We start from the raw sequence: 20,507 nt of genomic DNA on the forward strand, positions 1-20,507 counted from the left end.
CTATTTCTGTATTTCTTTCCTGCGATATTTGTATTACATTATTTTAGACCATTTCCTGTCTTTCTTGATTAATGTTTACAGAAAACTACCATTAAAATCAGTTATTTCAAAAAGGTTGACTTTTCTTTTTACCTGGTACTGATTCTTACCAATCTTCTGGTTTCTAGGTTGCATGTGGGAGTTATACACCCCACAACAAAACAATAATATAAATTTCACCAAAGCAGTACAAACAGTTTGACAAAGAGAACTTGAGTAATAAATAGTACATTTATTACTTCAAGCAGAAATAATATCTCAAAGCAGGGCTTAATGTTAGGTCCTCATCTAGTTGGAACAATTGTTTCTGTTAGGTACATTTTTCACCTACTTCCCTGAAGAAAACAGGCTGAGATAATCTCACTAACAGCTTCCTTTTGACCACTACCCCTAAAACTATTTTAACTTGATGAAGTTTTAATCCCATTGAAATCAAATTTGGTGGAAGGAAAGAAATCTCAAGAATTAAGATACTGCAAGTTTCAAGAAAACTAGTAGAATGCTGCAGTGTGAGTTAGTGTCTTCAGTGAGGAAAACTGAGCTGTTTCTCAGAACTGGCAAAAATATCAGGCCCATCCTGCACAGACAGAAAGTGTCCAGGAAACCAGAAATGAATACAACATCTTGCAGTTAGAGGGATTGCCAGGGAGACACGGTGCATCCACCATGCTTTACTACTTCTGCTGCTCTTAGGAAAAAACGATATTAAAATCTGTATTTATATAAAGGCTGCTGTTCTACATTCTTCTCTTATTTTTACTCAAAGATTCAGAAAGTATTTATGTGGCTGTATTTATCTGTTCTTCTTTAGCAGCTGTGTTTTCCTCTGTAGAACCAACTATAAAAATGTACCCTCCATGCCTTGCTGAAAGATGTCTTTTGGAGATTCTCCACATACTTATCAAAATCACTGATTGAACCTGAAGCATTGAATATGGATCTCATTGAATATGTAGGCTGGAGCAATACTTATTTGAAGGCCATTCACGTTCCACTGGCTTTTGACATGAATACTGCCATTAACCTATCATTTGGTGCAATTTTCTTCTCAAAATGTATTTGTGCCTGAAGTGCCCAACCTGACCCCTACTCCCCATGGGATTCTGAGAAGCCAATAGTGCTTCACATGAGGCTGCTGAGCTGTGAACAAGCTCTGCTGATGATGGAGATGTCAAGAGAAAAGACGATTTGAAAGAAATAATGGAATCTCCCTCACAAAATGCCAGCATCTTTAATGTGTTGAAGGTTCTCCTCTTGCTGAATTCAAGAGCCTCCTACCCTAAAAAGCAACTTCTTTTATGTTTTGTAAGGATTTCTCTTATCCGAAGAGAAACTGGAACCAGCTTATGCTACTTTTCATGAATAAAATTCCATTTCTCAGCTGGTGCCATCTTCCTTTCCTGTCAGTTCTAAGGAAGAGCAGTAATTTAGTAGAAACAGTTGTATTGGAAACAAGGTCATATACACAGATACCACTTGAAATACATTTAAGAAATTTATTGTGAACAAATACGAATTTTCTTTACTCATATTATACTCTAGACAATTACAAGCTGATTCCAAACTACGTAGTGTGGCACCGTGTTTAAATTCATAAGCCTATAAAGAGAATGTCCATTTGCAGTAATATCCTCCATCACATATTTACACTTTCATCTTTCCAAAGATAAATCTATTGTACTGAAATGGTGTCTTTGGAAAAAAGTTTCTGCTGATATTCCTGAAAATATAGAAGTGTTGGAAATCTTGTAAGAATATCCACTCTACTTAGAGTTTTCAGGGAGGCAAGCAGAATTGTTCCCGCAGGTGGGTTTGATGAGGACTTAAGGCAAATACAAATGCTATTTGTCATATTCAGAATGGTTTTCATAAGGGCAAACAGTGAATGCCCCAATGTGGTGACCTTAGTTACTGGGAGTGAAAGATGGATTTCAAAATGAAAAAGAGTGTGGAGAGTCCTGGAGTCCCGGCTACTGTGGCTACCAGCAAAGCTAGTCATACTTGCCTCTGGCTCTGTTCTCTCTGTGTTTGCAGTAGATAGCCTTGCATTCCTCATCTTTCTACAGCTTTGACTTTCCTTGTTCAGTTCATTGTTACTTACCCTCCAAAAACTAAAGGTTCCTGTAGTGATATTTTGATGTTGTCAAAAAGGTTTTTCCTTTCCCTCAACTTATTTTCATCGTCACTTCTTTTTTTCTCCCCTACTAGTTTCCTGCCATTTATCCCTTGGTCAGTTGTCAAATTCATATCGTCTCCAGGGTCTGATTAGTCCCCTCCTAGCTTAGCGTAAGAACCATAAAACCAAAGCCATGTGCTCATGTTTATCAAATGTGGTTTTACTTCACCAAATCTTCTGCAGAGAGAAAAATCTCTTTGCATAGATCAAGCAAGGCTTAGCATATTTAGGCCTTTTTATTCCCTCTTGTGTTCAGCAAAACTGAGTGTATCCCAGATTATGTAGTTAATAAAGAATCTTATTGTAGAGATGAAGATAAACGTTTTCTGAGGAAATTTCCATGCGTGCAGTAAGTTTTTTTTTCTTTCTCTAATTTATGGTATCTACTTATTTTAGCCAGTTTGAATTATTTGGTTATGTATATTTTGTGGCTAATACTTATGGGCATTACTCACTGTGATCCAGGGATCTTTTGCCCCAGAGATATATTTGTGTGGCTCCCTGTAACACTATTATGTGCATACTAAGACAAAAGCCTACTCAAAGTTCTGCATTATCTGCTTTAGGTACAAAAAGGCTGATAGATTTTTAAGGTTTGAGACAGGCATGTTTATTGCCTTCTTTATACTCTCTGTTAGAGAGAGACTTGTTGGTTTCCAGAAGATTTTTCTACATGATAACATGAGACAGGCGTACTTATTTGGAACAAACTGAGAATCTGTCCAAACCAAAAGATGAACCTCTGCCCTTAGTATGAATTTTCACTAATCTGAGGATAATGCTTACTTTTCAAATGCTTTTTCAAAGGCAGTAGGTTGAAAGTCCTTCAAATCAGCTCATCTGTTTTTCTCCAGTTACAAGAATAGCACGGTAAGCTGTTTTGGATCTGTGACAAAAATAACACTTGCAAGGATGATGGTGCAGAATTTTTCAAACGTAGTAATAAACAATGTCTCCCCTAAGGTGTTTACACTCAAAATAAAGACTATGCCCTAAAGATTATCAAGATTGACAAGTCAGGTGCCAATTAATCCCCAATTAAATTGATTATTTCTTACGTTTTGAACAGGATATGGACTGAAATCAGCTCATTATATATAGGCCACAATGCACTGTTAATTAGATGGCAGCATTTTTCTGTCATTAAGTATTTGACCAGATCATGTTAATGATGACCTAGTGGTGAAAAGGTCTTTATATTGTTACCCAATGCTTCATTTGCTAAGCCTCCAGAAGAATATCTTTGCTATAATCAATGCAATTGCTTTAAGAAGTGCTAAAATAATTTTTAAAATATCTCTGATAACTACATAACAGTGACAATCAGAGGATGGGGAAAAAAGAGAGGTACCTTAAGGTCAACATGATGATTTCTAGCAAACCTATAGAAATTCCCATTATGCAAGTCATTTCTTTCCCACATAAGATTCCTTTTGCTCAGAACAAAACCTTTCTGTTCCTTGTGTCTTCTGATTCCTGTAGGCCTTCTCAGGTACAAAGAAAGTTGCCTGTTGTAACTGCAAGTTCTGAAAATAACAAAATGGTTCATAGTGAATTTAGACGCTAGGAAAGGAATTCAGAAAATGGGCTGGTTTAGTTATGTTGCTTTACTTCGACTCAATCTCTTCATGCTAACATTTCACTTTCTTTTTTATTCTTCACAGCACCATGAGCATTCATAAGATGCTGTTCAGGTCAACCTGAAATTTCACCTACTGGGCTAACTTCAGGTATTGCACCAAATTTCAGACTCTTGCAGTTTGGCTCTGATTTTCCCAATTCTGAGTAGCAGATCAAAAGTTTTTGTTGTCCTCCTTGTCATGGACGATTCACGGCAAGGGTAGACCTCTCCTTGATAGATAGACACAGATAGGGCAAACTACAGAACATGTCCCCAGAACTGGAAAGGAGCAGCAGAGTGGAATAGTCTGGGGCTTCTCTGAGCAGAGGTTATGTAGTGTGAGTGGAAAGCATAACACACTACTGGTGAGAAGAAAAGATGTCAGGTTACTGCTTGTTTGAGAGGTCAGACAAGATCAGAATTGCCCCTTGACCATACAGGTGACTGTGAAATGTCAGCTAAATAAAAATGATTGTTTAAACTACATGTCATGGACCACTGCTTCTCTGCAAGAGACATTGCATTACGGCGTATTTGAAAACCGTATAGAGCCTTGGAGAGCTGGCATCTAACAATGCTGAATAAAAGCATTGTCTACTTCTATATCTGAGTAAACTAATGCTATGGACAGTTTTAGAAAACTAGCAGTGGTTGCATTGGCTTCTGTAAACGCAATCACTTTTGAAGAACCTACATTTTTTTGATAGATATTCATTCAATACCTAAACAGATAGAGTGGTGTGTGGTTTTTTTTTTTTTTTGAAGTTTCATCTTCATTCCATATTTTGTCATCTCATCTGTTCCACTGGGGTTTTAATCATCCCATAACTGAGAGACATACCTGTTTTCTTCACACATACATTGACCACATTTTTTTTTTCCTGAGCTTACTGATAATGATAGTGCTTGAATGAGTAGAGTCAGCAATAACCTTAGAAGTCTGTGGAAATTTCAGATTCAATTTTTCTTTTCTAACAGTTCCCTTTGAAGAAGAAAAAGAACGGGAAAAAAAAAAGGCATTAAAAATGTACTTTCCAACAGGGAATTTTACTTTCAAAACCAGAGGGGCAGAAGGAGGCATAGTTGTAAACAATAGTCTGTGAAGGCTTAGTGAAAGTAATGTGTAGGATTTTTCAGTCTCATCAAACAAGGGAAAAGAAGTTATCCTTTCAATGATCACTCTAAAGAAAGATGATATCAGAGAGCTAATCACTCCCATCCCTGTAAATAATAATTCATGGAAACAACTAATATAAAAAGTGAAAATTATAAAAACCTCTGTTGCTGTTCCAGAAATGAAACAAACAAACAAACAAACAACACAAAGAAACCAACAAAAAACAGCACAAATACATTTGTTTATACACTTTGTTTAGTGAAACTGATAATCTGCAGATAGAAGAGATAGCAGTATAGGGCTCAGTGAGCTACACCATTAATCCCAATATGACTTATAATTGCATGACTGGATGCCTTCATTATCCCAAAAGAGATGGGCTGGGCTCCTTTAAAAAGAATTTGTCTGTTAAGAAATTTGGGATTTTGTACGGAAGATGTTGAAGATTAAATGCATTTGAATCCAGATAAAAGAGTAGATATTAAAGAACATATATATATATTTCTGTAAGACTATCAAATAATTTTAGAAATAAAGCACTAAACATTAACAAAATAGTGGTGAAAACCTCTATTTTGGCCTCATCTTCACAATCTGCTTAGTTAAATTATGCAGAAACATAACTAATGCAAACAGAACAACTCAAATAATACTATTCAGGAAAGAAATGTTATTAATCTAGCACATAACAGATGATATCAATTTCTGCAGATGTTAGGATAGACTAGAGCAAGCTAGAAGTGGGAAATACTATTTAACAATCTAAGTGAACTATTTCTGCACACAGTACTAAATGGAACTGGGTTATAATTACTCTCACAGGCAGTTGAATACCATACCAACGAGAACAGAATTGCAACCAGAATTGAGGGGCGGAGGGGGGGAGAGGGAGGAATAAAAAAAGGACCCCCACAAAATATATTGATAATGAAGTTCAAACCATTGTTTCCAAGGTTGTGCACTTCTGTGTTTGTACAAAAATGAATACTGAAGATTATTCCACAGCCCCACCATGTACCCAGCACATTTTTGCTACTCTTATTAATTGATTGTACATAGGAACTATTTTAGACAGAGTAGATTCTAGGAATGAGAAAATATTTTGGAGCTATATATTCAATAAATCATGTTTATTTTTCTCTTTGTGAATGTTCTGCAAAACAAAGTTTTCTCAAATGGGCTTGCTATTCAAATAGTTCTCAGTTGCAGTTTGGTCCCCAGCAATTCTCTCTAAATATTAATAATTTGAGAAGAGTTGATTAGTTGCACTCAGATTGCATGCTGTGGTCTTGGCTCCTTGGTTGAATGAGCTTAATTCTTAGCATCATGTTTTTGATATGAATGCTTGTGCAGGAATCTGATGTATTTCCTACAAATACTCTTGAATATTCATTTAATATCTGTTACATTGAAAAACATTCCTGAAAGTATAGTGCAGGTTCACAGAATGTGAAACAGAGGTGAACTCAAGAAGATTAAATACAGTGCACACTTCTCAGAACTTTGGGGATAGAGGTACTATATTGGAATCCCTCTGAAATTATAGAGAGTAAAGAGTTGTTGTTTTTTGTTTGTTTGTTTGTTTTAAAGGGGGTGAATCATATGCTTTTAATTTCATTTTTGTTCTTATGTTCTACTAGGCTTGAAAGTATGGGGGAAAAAAGACTTCCCATGAAAAATTTGTATTCAACAAACAGCTTTCTCTCAAAGCTTGGTTTAAAAGGGAAAAATTGTTGATCCTTTTTTTGAAATTTGCCTGGTTAGGAGGGTAGGTAATCCCATCTAGCAAATGGAGCTGGACGGTATATACTAAAGGGGAGGGAGCCATTAGAGAAGGAGGTCAGTAGCTCCTATATCCTTGAGCTAAGGAAGTGTCCTTGATGCAAGGAAAGCTCATCTACATGACAGCAACTGATGCATCTCTGTATACCACAGGAAGAGTACAGACACTCCTCACAGCCCTGTTTCTTACTGAGGACTTGGCTCTGGGACTTGCTAAGATGCTAAAATTTAATTGAATTCTTTATAAAAAAAGTCTGTCACAATAGCTTCTGAACTTCATTTCCATTTCAAATTGCAAACATTTTTATGACACAGTGAAAAAATGTTTGAAACATTTCTAACACTACATGTATTGTTTACCTCTTGTTTATTTTTTACAAGAATGAAACAGCAACAACAACAACAAAAAATCCTTTTTCTGAGACAACATGTCGAGTTTCAGTTTGGGCTCATTTCCATAGCCACAACCTCTATACTCAGAGATAGAGGTTTGCAAATGGAAACACTGACACATCTTTAACATTAGATATTAAAATGTACAGCTAAAACCATTTGCACTTACTTGCTTTATCTTCCCTTCACAGACCAGCACCATTGGATTGCTGATGCTTTTACAATACATTACTGCAATTCCTTCATTTAACAGCTTGTGCTGTTCTTCAGGTTTGCTGCCTTAATTACGTAAAATCAGACTATCCTTCTCCCCCTGTAACATATTGATGCTACAGTTTGTGGAACAGAGGACTGACCTTTGTAAGCACACATTGGTCAGTGACTTCTGACTAACACCTGTGCACAGATCAACCCTTTTCTCTTCTGTGCCTGCAGACTCCTCCTCTCCTAAATGATAGATTGTCATTTTTAATTCTCTTTAAATTCAGTGACAGATATAAAGTGGAGCTACAGCCTGCTTTACTGACATGATTAGAGAGGCAGACTACACACGTGGATTCCTACAGATGCAACTTCACACGTATGGAGCTTAAGGCATTATCTCCTGTGGCGGTTTTACCCAGCTGGGCAGCTGAACTCCACCACAACTGCTCTCTCACTCCCCCTCCTCAAAGGGAAAGATGAGAAAATACAATCAAAAGGGCTCAAGGGTTGAGATAAGGACAGGGAGATCACTCAACAATTATTGTGACGGGCAAAACAGACTCAGAATAGGGAGATCGGAGAAATTTATTACTTATTACTAACAAGCTGGAGAAGTGAGAAACAAAGAAAAATTAAAATCACCTTCCCCCCATCCACTCTCTTCCACCTCCCCCTGAGCATTGCAGGGAAATGGGGGCTGCGGTCAGGCCCTAACTCTTTGTCTTCACTGCTCCCTCACGGTCCCTCCCTGCCCCTGCTCCACGCGGGGTCCCTCCCACGGGATGCCGTCCTTCCCGAACTGAGCCTGCGGGGGCTGCCCACAGGCAGCAGCTCTTCCAGCACTGCTCCCACACGGCTCCGTACCACGGGGTCCATCCATCCCCAGGAGCAAACTGCTCCAGCACGGGTCCCCCACGGGCGGCAGCTCCCCCCAGACCCCCTGCTCCTGCGTGGGCTCCTCTCCACGGGCTGCAGCTCCGGCCCGGGGCCTGCTCCTGCGGGGGCTCTCCATGGGCCGCAGCCTCCTCCAGGCCACATCCACCTGCTCCACGTGGGCTCCTCCACAGGCTGCAGCGTGGAGATCTGCTCCGTGTGGGACCCATGGGCTGCAGGGGGACAGCCTGCTCCACCAGGGGCTTCTCCACAGGCAACAGGGGAACTTCTGCTCCCAAGCCTGGAGCACCTCTTCCCCCTCTTTCTTCACTGACCTTGGGGTCTGCAAAGCTGTTTCTCACTCTTCACTCTCCCAGCTGTTGTTGTGAAACATTTTTTTTTCCCCCTTTCTTAAATATGCTCTCACAGAGGAGCAAACATTGCTTATTGGCTCAGCTCTGGCCAGCAGCGGGTCCCTTTGGAGCCAGCTGGAGCTGGCCCTTATCTAACATGGGGCAGCTGCTGGACTCTTCTCACAGAAGCCACCCTATGTAGCTCCCTGCTACCAAAACCTTGCCATGTAAACCCAATACACTCCTGCCATGTTTGTTTTTTTTTTTTTCTTTCTTTTTTTTTTTTTTTTTCTGTGCACAGCGTGATTGACTGTAGAGGAGTGGGATCCTATCCTTTATGGGTTGTGGGAAGAGTCTTCATCATTTATTGGATGCGGGGGGAGCATAGTGACAAGAGGTGAGGAAAAGTCTGAGGTACCTAATGCCTTCTTTACCAAAGTCTTTAGCAGTAAGACCAGTTGTTTTCTGGCTACTCAGTCCCCTTAGCTGGTAGATAGGGGCAGGGAGCAGAATGAAGCCCTCAAAATCCACAAGGAAATGGTTAGTGAGCTGTTAAACCACTTGGACACACACAAGCCTATGGAGTCAGATGAGATCCACCCACGGGTACTGAGGGAGCTTGTGGAAATGCTCGCCAAGCCACTTCCCATCATTTATCAGCAGTCCTGGTTATCAGAGGAGGTCCCAGTAGACTGGCAACTGGCAAATGTGATGCCCATCTACAAGAAGGGCCGAAAGGAGGATCCAGGAAACTACAGGCCTGTCAGTCTGACCTCTGTGCTGGGGAAGCTCATGGAGCAGATTATCTTCGGTGTCATCATGCAGCACTTACAGGACAACCAGGCGATCAGGCCCAGTCAGCATGGGTTTATGAAAGACAGGTCCTGCTTGATGAACTCGATCTCCTCCTATGGCAAGGTGATGTGCTTAGTGGATGAAGGAAAGACTCTGCATGTGGTCTACCTAGACCTCAGTAAGACTTTTTACACCATTTCCCACAGCATTCTCTTGAAGAAGCTGGCTGCTCAATGCCTGGATATGTGTATGCTTTGTTGGATTAAAAACCGGCTGAGTGGCCAGGCCCAAAGAGTCGTGGTGAATGGAGTCTAGCTGGAGGCCGCTCACTAGTGGTGTCCCCCAGGGCTCAGTACTGGGACCAGTTCTCTTCAATATCTTTATCAATGATCTGGACCAGGGGATCGAGTAAATTTGAGTAAATTCAGTACTCAATGATAAATCATTAAATTTGCAGACAGTAAATTTGCAGACAGCGCCAAGTTAGGTGTGAGTGTTGATCTGCTCAAGGGTAGGAGGGCTCTGTGGAAAGATCTGATAGGCCAGATCGACAGGCTGAGGGCAACTGTAGGAAGTTCAACCGTGTCCTGCACTTGCAGCACAACAAGCCCATGCAGCACTACAAGAGTGGCTGGAAGCTGCCTGGCAAAAAGGGACCTGGGGGTATTGCTCAACAGCCAGCTGAACGTGAACCAGCAGTGTGCTCAGGTGGCCAAGAAGGCCAGCAACATCCTGGCTTTTATCGAAAATAGTGTGACCAACAGGACTGGGAAGTGATTGTCCCTCTACTTGGCCCAGGTGCAGCTGCACCTTGAATACTGTGTTCTGTTTTGGGCCCCTCACTACAAGAAGGACATTGAGGTGCCGGAGCATGTCCAAAGAATGGCAATGAAGATGCTGAAGGGTCTAGAGAATGAGTCTTATGAGGAGTGGCTGAGGGAAATGGGGTTGTTTAGCTTGGAGAAAAGAAGGCTCAAGAGACACCTTATTGTACTTTACAATTACCTTAGAGGAGGTTATAATGAAGTGGGGATTGCGCTGTTCTCTCAAGCACCAAGTGGTAAGACAAGGGGAAATGGCCTCAGCTTGTACCAAGGGAGGTTAAGGTTGGATATTAGGAGAAATTTCTTTACTGAAAGGGTTGGGCAGCATTGGAATAGGCTGCCCAGGGAAGTGGTTGAGTCACCATCCCTCGAGGTCTTCAAGAAATGTGTAGATGTAGAACTTAGTAACATGGTTTAGTACTAGGTTAAAAGTTGGACTAGATGATCTTAGAGGTCTTTTTCAACGTGAATGATTCTATGATTCTGTGATCCCTGGTGACCCCATCTGATTAGATGCAGATGGCATGTGAACACAAGGCTCCAGTGGTCAATCACAGTCACCTGTATTCCCAGCAGTGAATGTTTGGGCAGTATAGACCTCAGTGCCTATACAAGTAAACACCTGCTATTTGTCAAATCAACACGCTGGGATACTGTAGATGAGTGTGTGGGCCTTACTTCTGCATGACCTACAGTTTCGGTTCAACCTTATCTGTGAATGCTTATCAGAAAGCAATAGCTGAAAACAATCTGTTATCCTGCTTCATTATATGTGGTCCTCTGGGACAGACAGGGCAAGAAGCCTATATCTATCATCCAGCATGCGGTACCCAGCAAATTCCTGATTCTAGTGCTGCTCTGATCTCCAACACAGGACTGTCCTGTTTCTTGCTGTATATTTCACTTATGCCTTCTGTGGAGCCAAGAACAGGAGCTTCTTCTAACAGAGATGCTTGGGTAAGAGCTGTTTTTTATACCAGTGGTGGGAGAGAATCAGTTTGGCTCTGGTCTCAGATGAAAATATTTTTCTTTCTACACCCTAATGTCACTGCATATCAGACTCCAGGCAGATTTGTTCGCAAGTGTGTTCAGAAAACTGTTCTGGCAAAATAGTGCTGTTAAAAAAGGGCATCTATTGCCATTTTTCTGTCCTTTCTGGACTGTGTTGTCAGTGAAGCATTTATACAGCAGATAAGTCTGACCAGCCCTAACAATTGCAGGGACCCACTGCTTTATCCCAGTCTGTTCTCGCTTTCAAATATTTTAGAGAACCATTGAATCTCTCTTGAAGAGTAGCTATTGCTTATTCTGATCTTGTCTCCTCTGTCATAAATTGCCAAGTATCTTTTCATTTTTCCTCTCAGGTCATGTCACAGAAGCAGATGCTTCTACAGAAGGAGGTGAGAAAAAGTGTGAATTGTAAGCCAGTCCATAGAATTACATGTCTCTGTATGCATAGAGACTTCTGTGAAAAGGAGGCTTTGCCTGACCTCCACTGCAGTCCTCTGCAGAGAAGCTGGCCTAAGAGATCTGAAAAGTCAGAAAGAGAAGCTGGCAGAAAAACGTAGTGTGTAAAAAGCAGAGGGTATTACTAAAGATTCTATGTCAATGCAAGTGTAGTCATAGATCTGGGATAATTGCCTTTCTGGGCAGATGGCTTAGTTACATTTTTTTTTTTTCCCCTTCTGAATTGCCAGTCCCAACATGCAAACAATTGTATTGTGGAACTTTGATTTGCCTAGAGCAAAAAGTTGCTCTGTCATTGCTCTGTCAAGACTGTTAATTTGGAGGACTTTGGAGGACAGGTCTCCAGCTAAAAAATGTCTCAGTTGTGTACCTCTCACTGAACCCTTCGCTCAAGGCGTAGGTGGTCAAGGCCTGGTTCTTCCTGACCTGATTTCAGAAGACTTTAAAGATGCAGGAAAGTGGTTTGGGTGGCTGAAATGTCAGTGCAAAGCCCTGAGGCCCTGGGGAAGAGAAGCTTTTTCTCTGATAAAGAATAAAAGAGATGTATAATACTCGTCTAAAATAAAGGTTGTGGACATCTGTTTGGCATGAAGTTCATGGAAATTTTTAACACTTGTCCTGTTTCCTGACTTGGCCCCTGGGCAATGGCTTTCCTCTTAAAATCAACTTATTTTCCCTGTGAGCACACTGAAATCTTTGTTTTCTTTGCTTCTGGTTGTATCTTTGAGTGTTGGTCAGTTTTGTCAAGTCTGGGCTCTAAGGCACGTCCCAAAGTGAAGATGGTGTCCTTACCGTCTTCTTAAGTAGATGCTGTCCTTACCATCTTCTTCCTTGTGTAACATAAGAGGAAGTGACAGGGTATGTTTTCTCCTTCATAGACATGTAGCTATGCAGGAGGCACTATTACTCTCTGAGTTGGTGGCAGAGTGGGTGTATTTGACTCAAAAGTCGGTAACTGCAAAGCCTTCTCAGGCAAACAGTACTGATGGAATAAGTGTCAAGGTAGTGTGTGTCTGATGCATAAAACTAAGGCACTCTCAAGAAATATTAATGATTTGTGGGGTGGATCTATACAAGGATTTCCAGTCTGTTGTATTATCATAAAAATGTGCTTTAAAAAAGTTTTGATATATTTGATTGAAGGTGATTTGCACTGGAAGAGCAAGCTGAAAGTCAGTGAATTCTGTAAAAAGACAGTGAGCCAATGAACTGCTTCCTGACTGTTTTGTTTCCTTTTTGGTTCAGGGAAGCAGGAGATCATTTGCATTCTTTGAAATAAGGAGCATTCAATGAAAGAAAAATGTCATCATTATCTTCTCTTTACAGCAAAAACTGGAAGTCCTGAAAATTCACTAACCATTTGGGTCAAAGGGGAAACACTATGGAAGACAGTAATAGTGATCTTTAATGAGGAGTCAGTCATCGATGCAGTTAATAACCAGCTTTTTGAAGGGTTAGCATCATTGGAATTTTCTCCTAACAAGCCTGTCATTGACTGCTGGCACAAATTAATCTCTTAAGTCCTGTTCAGAAGTGATCTATGGCCTTCTGCACCATGTTAGGAAGTTAAAGCTCAGCTTGATGGATTTGGCCTTTGCATTTACTTCTTTTAATCAGCCCTATAGCCATCAGGGCAAAGAAAATTGTGCGGGTATGTGTATTTAAAATACTGATGGCACAGAAAGACACAAAGAGGTTGTAAGGCTTGAAAGTCTTCATTATTCATCTTTGTGTCTTAGTAGAGTTCTTGACCACCTGTAGTTCTAATTAAGTTTGACAACAAGATGTTTATTCCTGATATGTTATCTGGTTGTTTGTCCATGCATGGAACAGCAGCATGTTCTCAGATTGGTAAATCAATCAATAAATAAATACATTCTGTAGTCATGTACTAAAAGATTAAATTATGAACTCTGCTGTATTACAAACACATTGAGAGACTGTAATACTTCAACAATGTCTTTATTGAAAAGGTGAAATGATAGACACTTTATTATACCAGCTGGACTGGCATAAGGATTTGTGTCTATGATTAGCATCAGAAAGGAAGGCTTGTACTGCAAGATCAGCAATTTAGTTAAATCTGGGGGGAATCAAATGTTTGGTTTAGGCTTTCCATGAACGGGACATGATGAGCTTTAAAGTTTCCAAAGCAGAAAGTTGATTATGAAAACAATCCGTAGTTCATAGATCTTGATCATCAGAACAAACATTTTGAATATGACTGCTACTTTTGCTTAACATACTTTACCCCACTAAAACCCAAATGAAAGTATAATTGGTAAATGATTAGTATGCTGAATTACATCTATTTTTTTCAGTGTTTAAGTCTTTGGAATCTTTGAAACAGCCATTACACTGTACTAAAAACATTTTTTTAAAAGCACCTATTGGGGCCAACTATTATGGTATTTGATCTGTTTAAGATAAATCGTACTCTTGGATGAGCTATGGAAAACTAGATTGCAAAAGATGTAGGTCACATACAATGCTAATGTCTTAATCAAAAGACAATGGTCATACTACCATAGCAAAGAAGAAGAAATCAATCAAGGACTTGGGAAGTAGATTGAGCATTGTCAAATCAGATTAAATGCTCCTAAACCATGGCAAGAATAATATTTCCTGTGGGGACTGACCACAGTGATGCTAAATGGGGCCAGGATTAATCATATGCTTTTGCATCATGGTAGTAGTGATAGGCAACTACAGAACTTTCATCATTTATGTTTGTCTTGAATAAACAGCTGAAAGTTAAGATGACTGAAGGCCATTCCAGTCAATTAAATCTAGAGGAATGAGTTGGAAAGCTTTCAGAAATTTTCTCATGAGATTCTAGCTTTGCTGGGCCTAGTCTTATGAAAAATGTTTTTAAGAACATTATTTCATATTACTTTTGGTCCTATCTGGAAAGTATACATAGGGAAAGAAATGCACAGATCTACCAGAAACCCATTTCTTGTTCTAAAGATCTTGAATATTCATGTAATATGATACCACTTTTTAAATTGTTACTTATAGGAAGGGTAGAGGTGAGCTGTGAGAAGTGTCTTGGCTTGGCTTATGGCTGGCTACAATAGCAACTTCTGGTTAACCATTTCATTGCATAAGCTATAGAAGCATCTCTCACACTGCCTTAGAGTGTTAGTTGCAAAATGTGTGTTAGTAACTTTCATTTCCATATTTTTTGACTTCAGTCAAAATAATTCTTTGTAATATAGTCCTTGTAATAATTCTCTGTGGAGGAGGATTGAACTTTAGGTGGCTCAACGGTACTGCTGGCTCACAATAAAAAAATCACTTCTAAACTCAGAATAAAGTGAATATTATAAAGGCCATTTTTTATTTCACTTTCACAACTTTTGCTTATCCAGTACTTCTGCTCACCACATATTAATCCAGTGGATTGATATGTGACACAAGGAGCGTCAGGGAAGGCAGTGTTGCCTAATACTCAGTTTAGTAAATGAGAGCCAAGTGCCTGGAGTTCTGCACCTGGCTGTACTGAGGACTCAACATCTCAGCAAAAGATCTCACTACTCTCTAATACTTTCTCTGTCTACCTTATATAAATTGAAAATCCTAAGACCGCTACATTACAGTTTTTAGTTGAATAGGAATGTCTTCTAAGCTTAAAAGTAAAAAGGAAGCATTAGCAAAAAAAAAAAAAAAAAAAAAGCATAAAGTCAGTTCTGGGTAGCAGCAGCAGCTCATGAAATAAGTGCCATACAGTTTCTGACCAGACCATCAGTAATTAAGGCAGTCTGAACATCTGCTGAGAATAAAATAGATCTACTAAACAGTGAATAGGAGATAAATTGACAATGGTGGGGCCTAAGTCACTTCCTATAGGGAATCTGTGGGACTCAAAATGGTTGGTTAGACAGCTGAAAAAGTTTTTTGGTTAGTTAGAAGACAAAAAGAAAAAAAAAAAAAAGCACTTCTCTAATAGAAAAAGGGTTATTTTGTTATAGTTACAGTTTCATAGAAAGCCCTCCAGTACAATCACGTGCTGGTTTTGTACAAAATAACCTTCTCAGATTCTCAGATCTACACAATATGTGTCTACTTATACTAGGTGTAAACAACTTCTCAATAATAACAGTTATTCTCTGAACATAGGAAGATCATGATATCAGAACAGAGAGTTTCCTTGGAGAACTGCAAATGTAAACAGACTTCTGCATTCAACAGAATCACAGAATCACAGAATCACAGAATCGTCTAGGTTGGAAGAGACCTCCAAGATCATCTAGTCCAACCTCTGTCCTAACACTAACAAGTCCTCCACTAAACCGTATCACTAAGGGCTACATCTAAACGTCTTTTAAAGACCTCCAGGGATGGTGACTCAACCACTTCCCTGGGCAGTCCATTCCAATGCCTAACAACCCTTTCAGTAAAGAAGTTCTTCCTAACATCCAATCTAAACCTCCCCTGTCGCAACTTTCGCCCATTCCCCCTCGTCCTGTCACCAGGCACGTGGGAGAATAGACCAACCCCCACCTCTCTACAGCCTCCTTTAAGATACCTATAGAGAGCGATGAGGTCTCCCCTGAGCCTCCTCTTCTCCAGGCTGAACAAGCCCAGCTCCCTCAGCCGCTCCTCATAAGACTTGTTCTCCAGACCCCTCACCAGCTTCGTTGCCCTTCTCTGGACTCTCTCGAGCACCTCCATGTCCTTCTTGTAGCGAGGGGCCTAAAACTGAACACAGTAATCAAGGTGCGGCCTCACCAGAGCCGAGTACAGGGGGACAATCACCTCCCTAGACCTGCTGGCCACACTTCCCAGGTCCTTCTCTGCCAGGCAGCTTTCCAACCACTCATCTCCCAGCCTGTAGCACTGTTTGGGGTTGGTACGCCCCAGATGCAGGACCCGGCACTTGGCCTTGTTGAACTTCATGCAGTTGACCTCAGCCCATCGGTCCAGCCTATCCAGATCCTCCTGCAGAGCCTTCCTTCCCTTGAGCAGATCGACACACGCACCTAACTTGGTGTCATCTGCAAACTTACTGAGGGTACACTTGATCCCCTCATCCAGGTCATCGATAAAGATATTAAAGAGGACCGGCCCCAGCACTGAGCCCTGGGGGACTCCACTAGTAACCGGCCTCCAACTGGATTTGGCTCCATTCACCACAACTCTTTGGGCCCGGCCATCCAGCCAGTTTTTAATCCAACAAAGCGTACGCCAGTCCAAGCCATGAGCAGCCAGTTTCTTGAGGAGAATGTTGTGGGAAACGGTGTCAAAAGCCTTACTGAAGGAAAGGTAGATCACATCCACAGCCTTCCCCTCATCCACCAAGCGCGTCACTTGGTCATAAAAGGAGATCAGGTTCGTCAAGCAGGACCTACCTTTCATAAACCAATGCTGACTGGGCCTGATAGCCTGGTTGCCCTGCAAGTGCCGCGTGATGACCCTCAAGATAATCTGCTCCATGAGCTTCCCTGGCACTGAGGTCAAGCTGACAGGCCTATAGTTCCCTGGGTCTACCCTCTGGCCCTTCTTGTAGATGGGCGTCACATTCGCTAGCCACCAGTAGACTGGGACCTCCCCTGATAGCTAGGACTGCCAATAAATGATGGAAAGCGGCTTGGCCAGCTCCTCCGCCAGTTCGCTCAGTACCCTCGGGTGGATCCCATCCGGCCCCATTGACTTGCGTACATCCAAGTGCTGTAGCAGGTCGCCAACCATTTCCTCATGGATAGCGAGGGCCACATCCTGCTCCCCATCCCCTTCCACCAGCTCAGGGTACCAGGTATCCAGAGAACAACTGGTCTTGCCGCTAAAGACTGAGGCAAAGAAGGCATTGAGCACCTCAGCCTTTTCCTCATCTTTTGTAACTAAGTTTCCCCCCACATCCAGTAAAGGATGGAGATTCTCCTTAGTCCTCCTTTTTGTGTTGATGTATTTGTAAAAACGTTTTTTGTTATCTTTAACGGCAGTAGCCAGATTGAGCTCCAGATGAGCTTTGGCCTTTCTAATTTTGTCCCTGCACAGCCTCGCAACATCCTTATAGTCCTCTTGAGTAGCCCGCCCTCTTTTCCAAAGATTATAAACCCTCCTTTTTCTCCTAAGCTTGAGCCACAACTCTCTGCTCAGCCAGGCCGGTCTAGTTCCGCATCGGCTCGTCTTTGGGCACGTGGGGACAGACCGCTCCTGAGCCATTAAGATTTCCTTCTTGAGGAGTGCCCAGCCTTCCTGGACTCCTTTGCCCTTCAGAACCTCCTCCCAAGGGACTCTGCCAACCAGTGTCCTGAACAGCTCAAAGTCAGACCTCCAGAAGTCCAAGACAGCGGTTTTACTGGTCCCCTTCCTGACTTCGCCAAGAATAGAGAACTGAACCATTTCGTGGTCGCTCTGCCCGAGACAGCTCCCGACCACTACATCTCCCACCAGTCCGTCACTGTGAACAGAAGGTCTAGTGGGGCACCTCCCCTGGTAGGCTCTCTAACCAGCTGCATCAGGAAGCTATCTTCCACGCTCTCCAGAAACCTCTTAGACTGCTTTCTCTGGGCTGTGTTGTGCTTCCAGGATATGTCTGGGAAGTTGAAGTCCCACAGTAATGAAGTCTCACCCTAAGATGTCCAAAAGGGTTAATAACTGTATAATTTTATATTTCATAAATTTATTTTTATATATTTCACTCCCTCTTTTACATTCCTTCTTTCTCTGATTTTTTCTTTCTTTCTGTCTCTCTCTCCCCCCCCCCCCGCCCCTTTTTTTTTTCCTAATAGTTCAGGGGTAATTCCTCTTCTAATTTTTCCTTACTAGAATTTCACAATAGAGTTTTCGTGCACTAAATTTTGGGAATCACTTTGAATATGTTTTCCCTAGAGGGATCTTAATGGTGTCAGTAGCAATATTAGCCTATCACAACATTTGTGTTTTGCAATATAATCTGTGTCCAGCAATAGTATGCATTCTTCATTTCATTTGCGATCGTAAAATCCTGAACTGATGTGGAACTTATGTTGTATCTATTTGTCATGTAGTCCTTGACCAAAAAATGGAAAAAAGACAAAATATGTTTTTGCCCACCTGAGGGAGAAACAGTGATTAACAAAAAACAAACTATCAAATGTGAAACATGGGTAAGGACCATTTAATGCTAAAGTTGGCTAAAGTGCAGTAGCATAAAAATAGAACTGTAGGGGGATTAATGAAAGAATGCTCAAAGGACTCTTGCTGACATAAGGAGCTTCTAGCTTTCTACTTCTATGAACTGAAAAGGGGGGGACTGATTTGGATTTTGCTTCTATATGAAAAAAAAATTGTTTAAATGTGTTTTTTTGTTGATGGTGGTTTGGAAGTGAATCTTGGAGATGAGAAAATCAGAAATACATCAAGAAAAATATAGGAGAGAAGAAGTGCTAGAAGATGAGGAGGTAAAGTGAGATGTGTGTGATGTAAGTCATTGCATGTACAGTTTGACGCATGTTATTTTTTAGTTCTAACATTTTAACAAGGTTGCAGGAATGTTTACTGGATTCCTTCAGAGGAAGTCAAACTCTAATCTGAATGGTACAGCCATCTTTTTCAAGACACAGGAAACCTGATTTCTAGTTTATTTTATTTTGTTTTGTACTGAATGCTGCAGACAACTTGTGTGACATATATTATGATTTAATGATGCTCTAAAATTGCAGAGCAGCCAGTGAAATCCTTAGTTTGCCACCATAACCAAGAATAAACAGCAAGGCAAATCAACAAAAAAGTACTAATTATGTTAGGTAGTACAGATTTCTAATAGTTCAGAAGGCCGGATAAATGCATTTAAAATTATGCCTCTCAAGTAGGAGTTGGTTTTGGAAAAAAAATAAAACAACAAACCAAAAAAAAAAAAAAAACAGTAACATCTTCCCATCTTCCATCACAACAAATGGTTATGGTTTTGATTTTTAACTGTTGTCTGTGAATATACACGTAATTGTTAGTTACCTTTTGTGGAGTCATGCTGCAGACAGTTTTCAGATTCTGTTTTTTAAGACTAGTATCTGTGTTAATGGAGCCAATGCTCTAGAAATAAAGCACAGACATATCCCACATTTCCAGTTTATCAAATTTGACTAGTTATTATATTAATATATGATATTTGTTTTCCTTTTTTTTTTTTTTTTTCCCAGTATGTGGCTTTCTGCCTTCATGATTCAGTCTGATCTCTTGCAAGATTTAAAGCATAGAATAGATACTGTCCCTTAACATCTCCATAGAAGTGGAGTTGGGAGAAGGAAAGGGTGCAGGTGTGGAGGTATTATTGGACCAAGCAAAACAGCAGGGGTGAACAGACACATGGAAGATAGCACAGAGCAGGGCAAAATGTGTTTGCAAGATACAGTGCTATTATCTGTGCCTAATAATCTTAATATTGTTTGTTACTGCATGAATCTAGAATGCTAATACTTGAATGATAACTATAGATTTCTCACCATTAGAGAGTAAATAGTAGTTCTCCTAAATTTCTTTTGAAACCAGGTAATTCTATTGCTTTCAGTTTATCTACTTCATGTTGACCCAGGGTGAGTTCAGAGAACCGTGATTCAAAGCTCCGAATTTTGTGCCTGGAAATAAAAATATTACTAGGAATCATATTAAAAGGGGATTTAAAATATGGACTTTTATGTTAGAATCTATTCCCATTCCCATTCCCACAGGAAAATGCAAATGCATGTTGCAAGTGCATTGCAAATATTGTACAAATTTTGTAAAAAAAATTGTACAAATATTGTACATTAAAAATAGGCTATTATGAGATGAAGAAAATAATTGAAACTATGTCAATAAGTTTTGCATAAGTGATAATTTGCCCAATTTTAATTCAAAAAGGATTTCAGCAGAAATAGAAAGTGCTGCCTTTGAAAAA

At 40.6% G+C, this 20,507-nt stretch overlaps 1 protein-coding gene across 3 annotated transcripts in view; it reads left to right on the top strand.

Annotated features, from left to right (window-relative positions):
• The window catches only part of LOC308187879 (uncharacterized protein), a 77,830-nt gene that overhangs the window by 52,794 nt on the left and 4,529 nt on the right, over positions 1-20,507 (top strand). The window contains exons 4-5 of one of the 3 annotated variants that reach the window (XM_080576307.1): positions 3,880-3,945; positions 7,320-16,583. In XM_080576307.1, coding sequence (XP_080432433.1) covers positions 3,880-3,919 — 40 coding nt within the window. In that variant the 3' untranslated portion in view covers positions 3,920-3,945; positions 7,320-16,583. Of the gene's footprint in view, positions 1-3,879; positions 16,584-20,507 lie in introns of those variants that run through there. The other 2 variants (XM_080576308.1, XM_080576306.1) reach the window with 2 other exon arrangements.

Source organism: Anser brachyrhynchus (assembly GCF_964034855.1).
Source record: "Anser brachyrhynchus genome assembly, chromosome: 1".
NCBI classification, from domain to species: Eukaryota; Metazoa; Chordata; class Aves; order Anseriformes; family Anatidae; genus Anser; species Anser brachyrhynchus.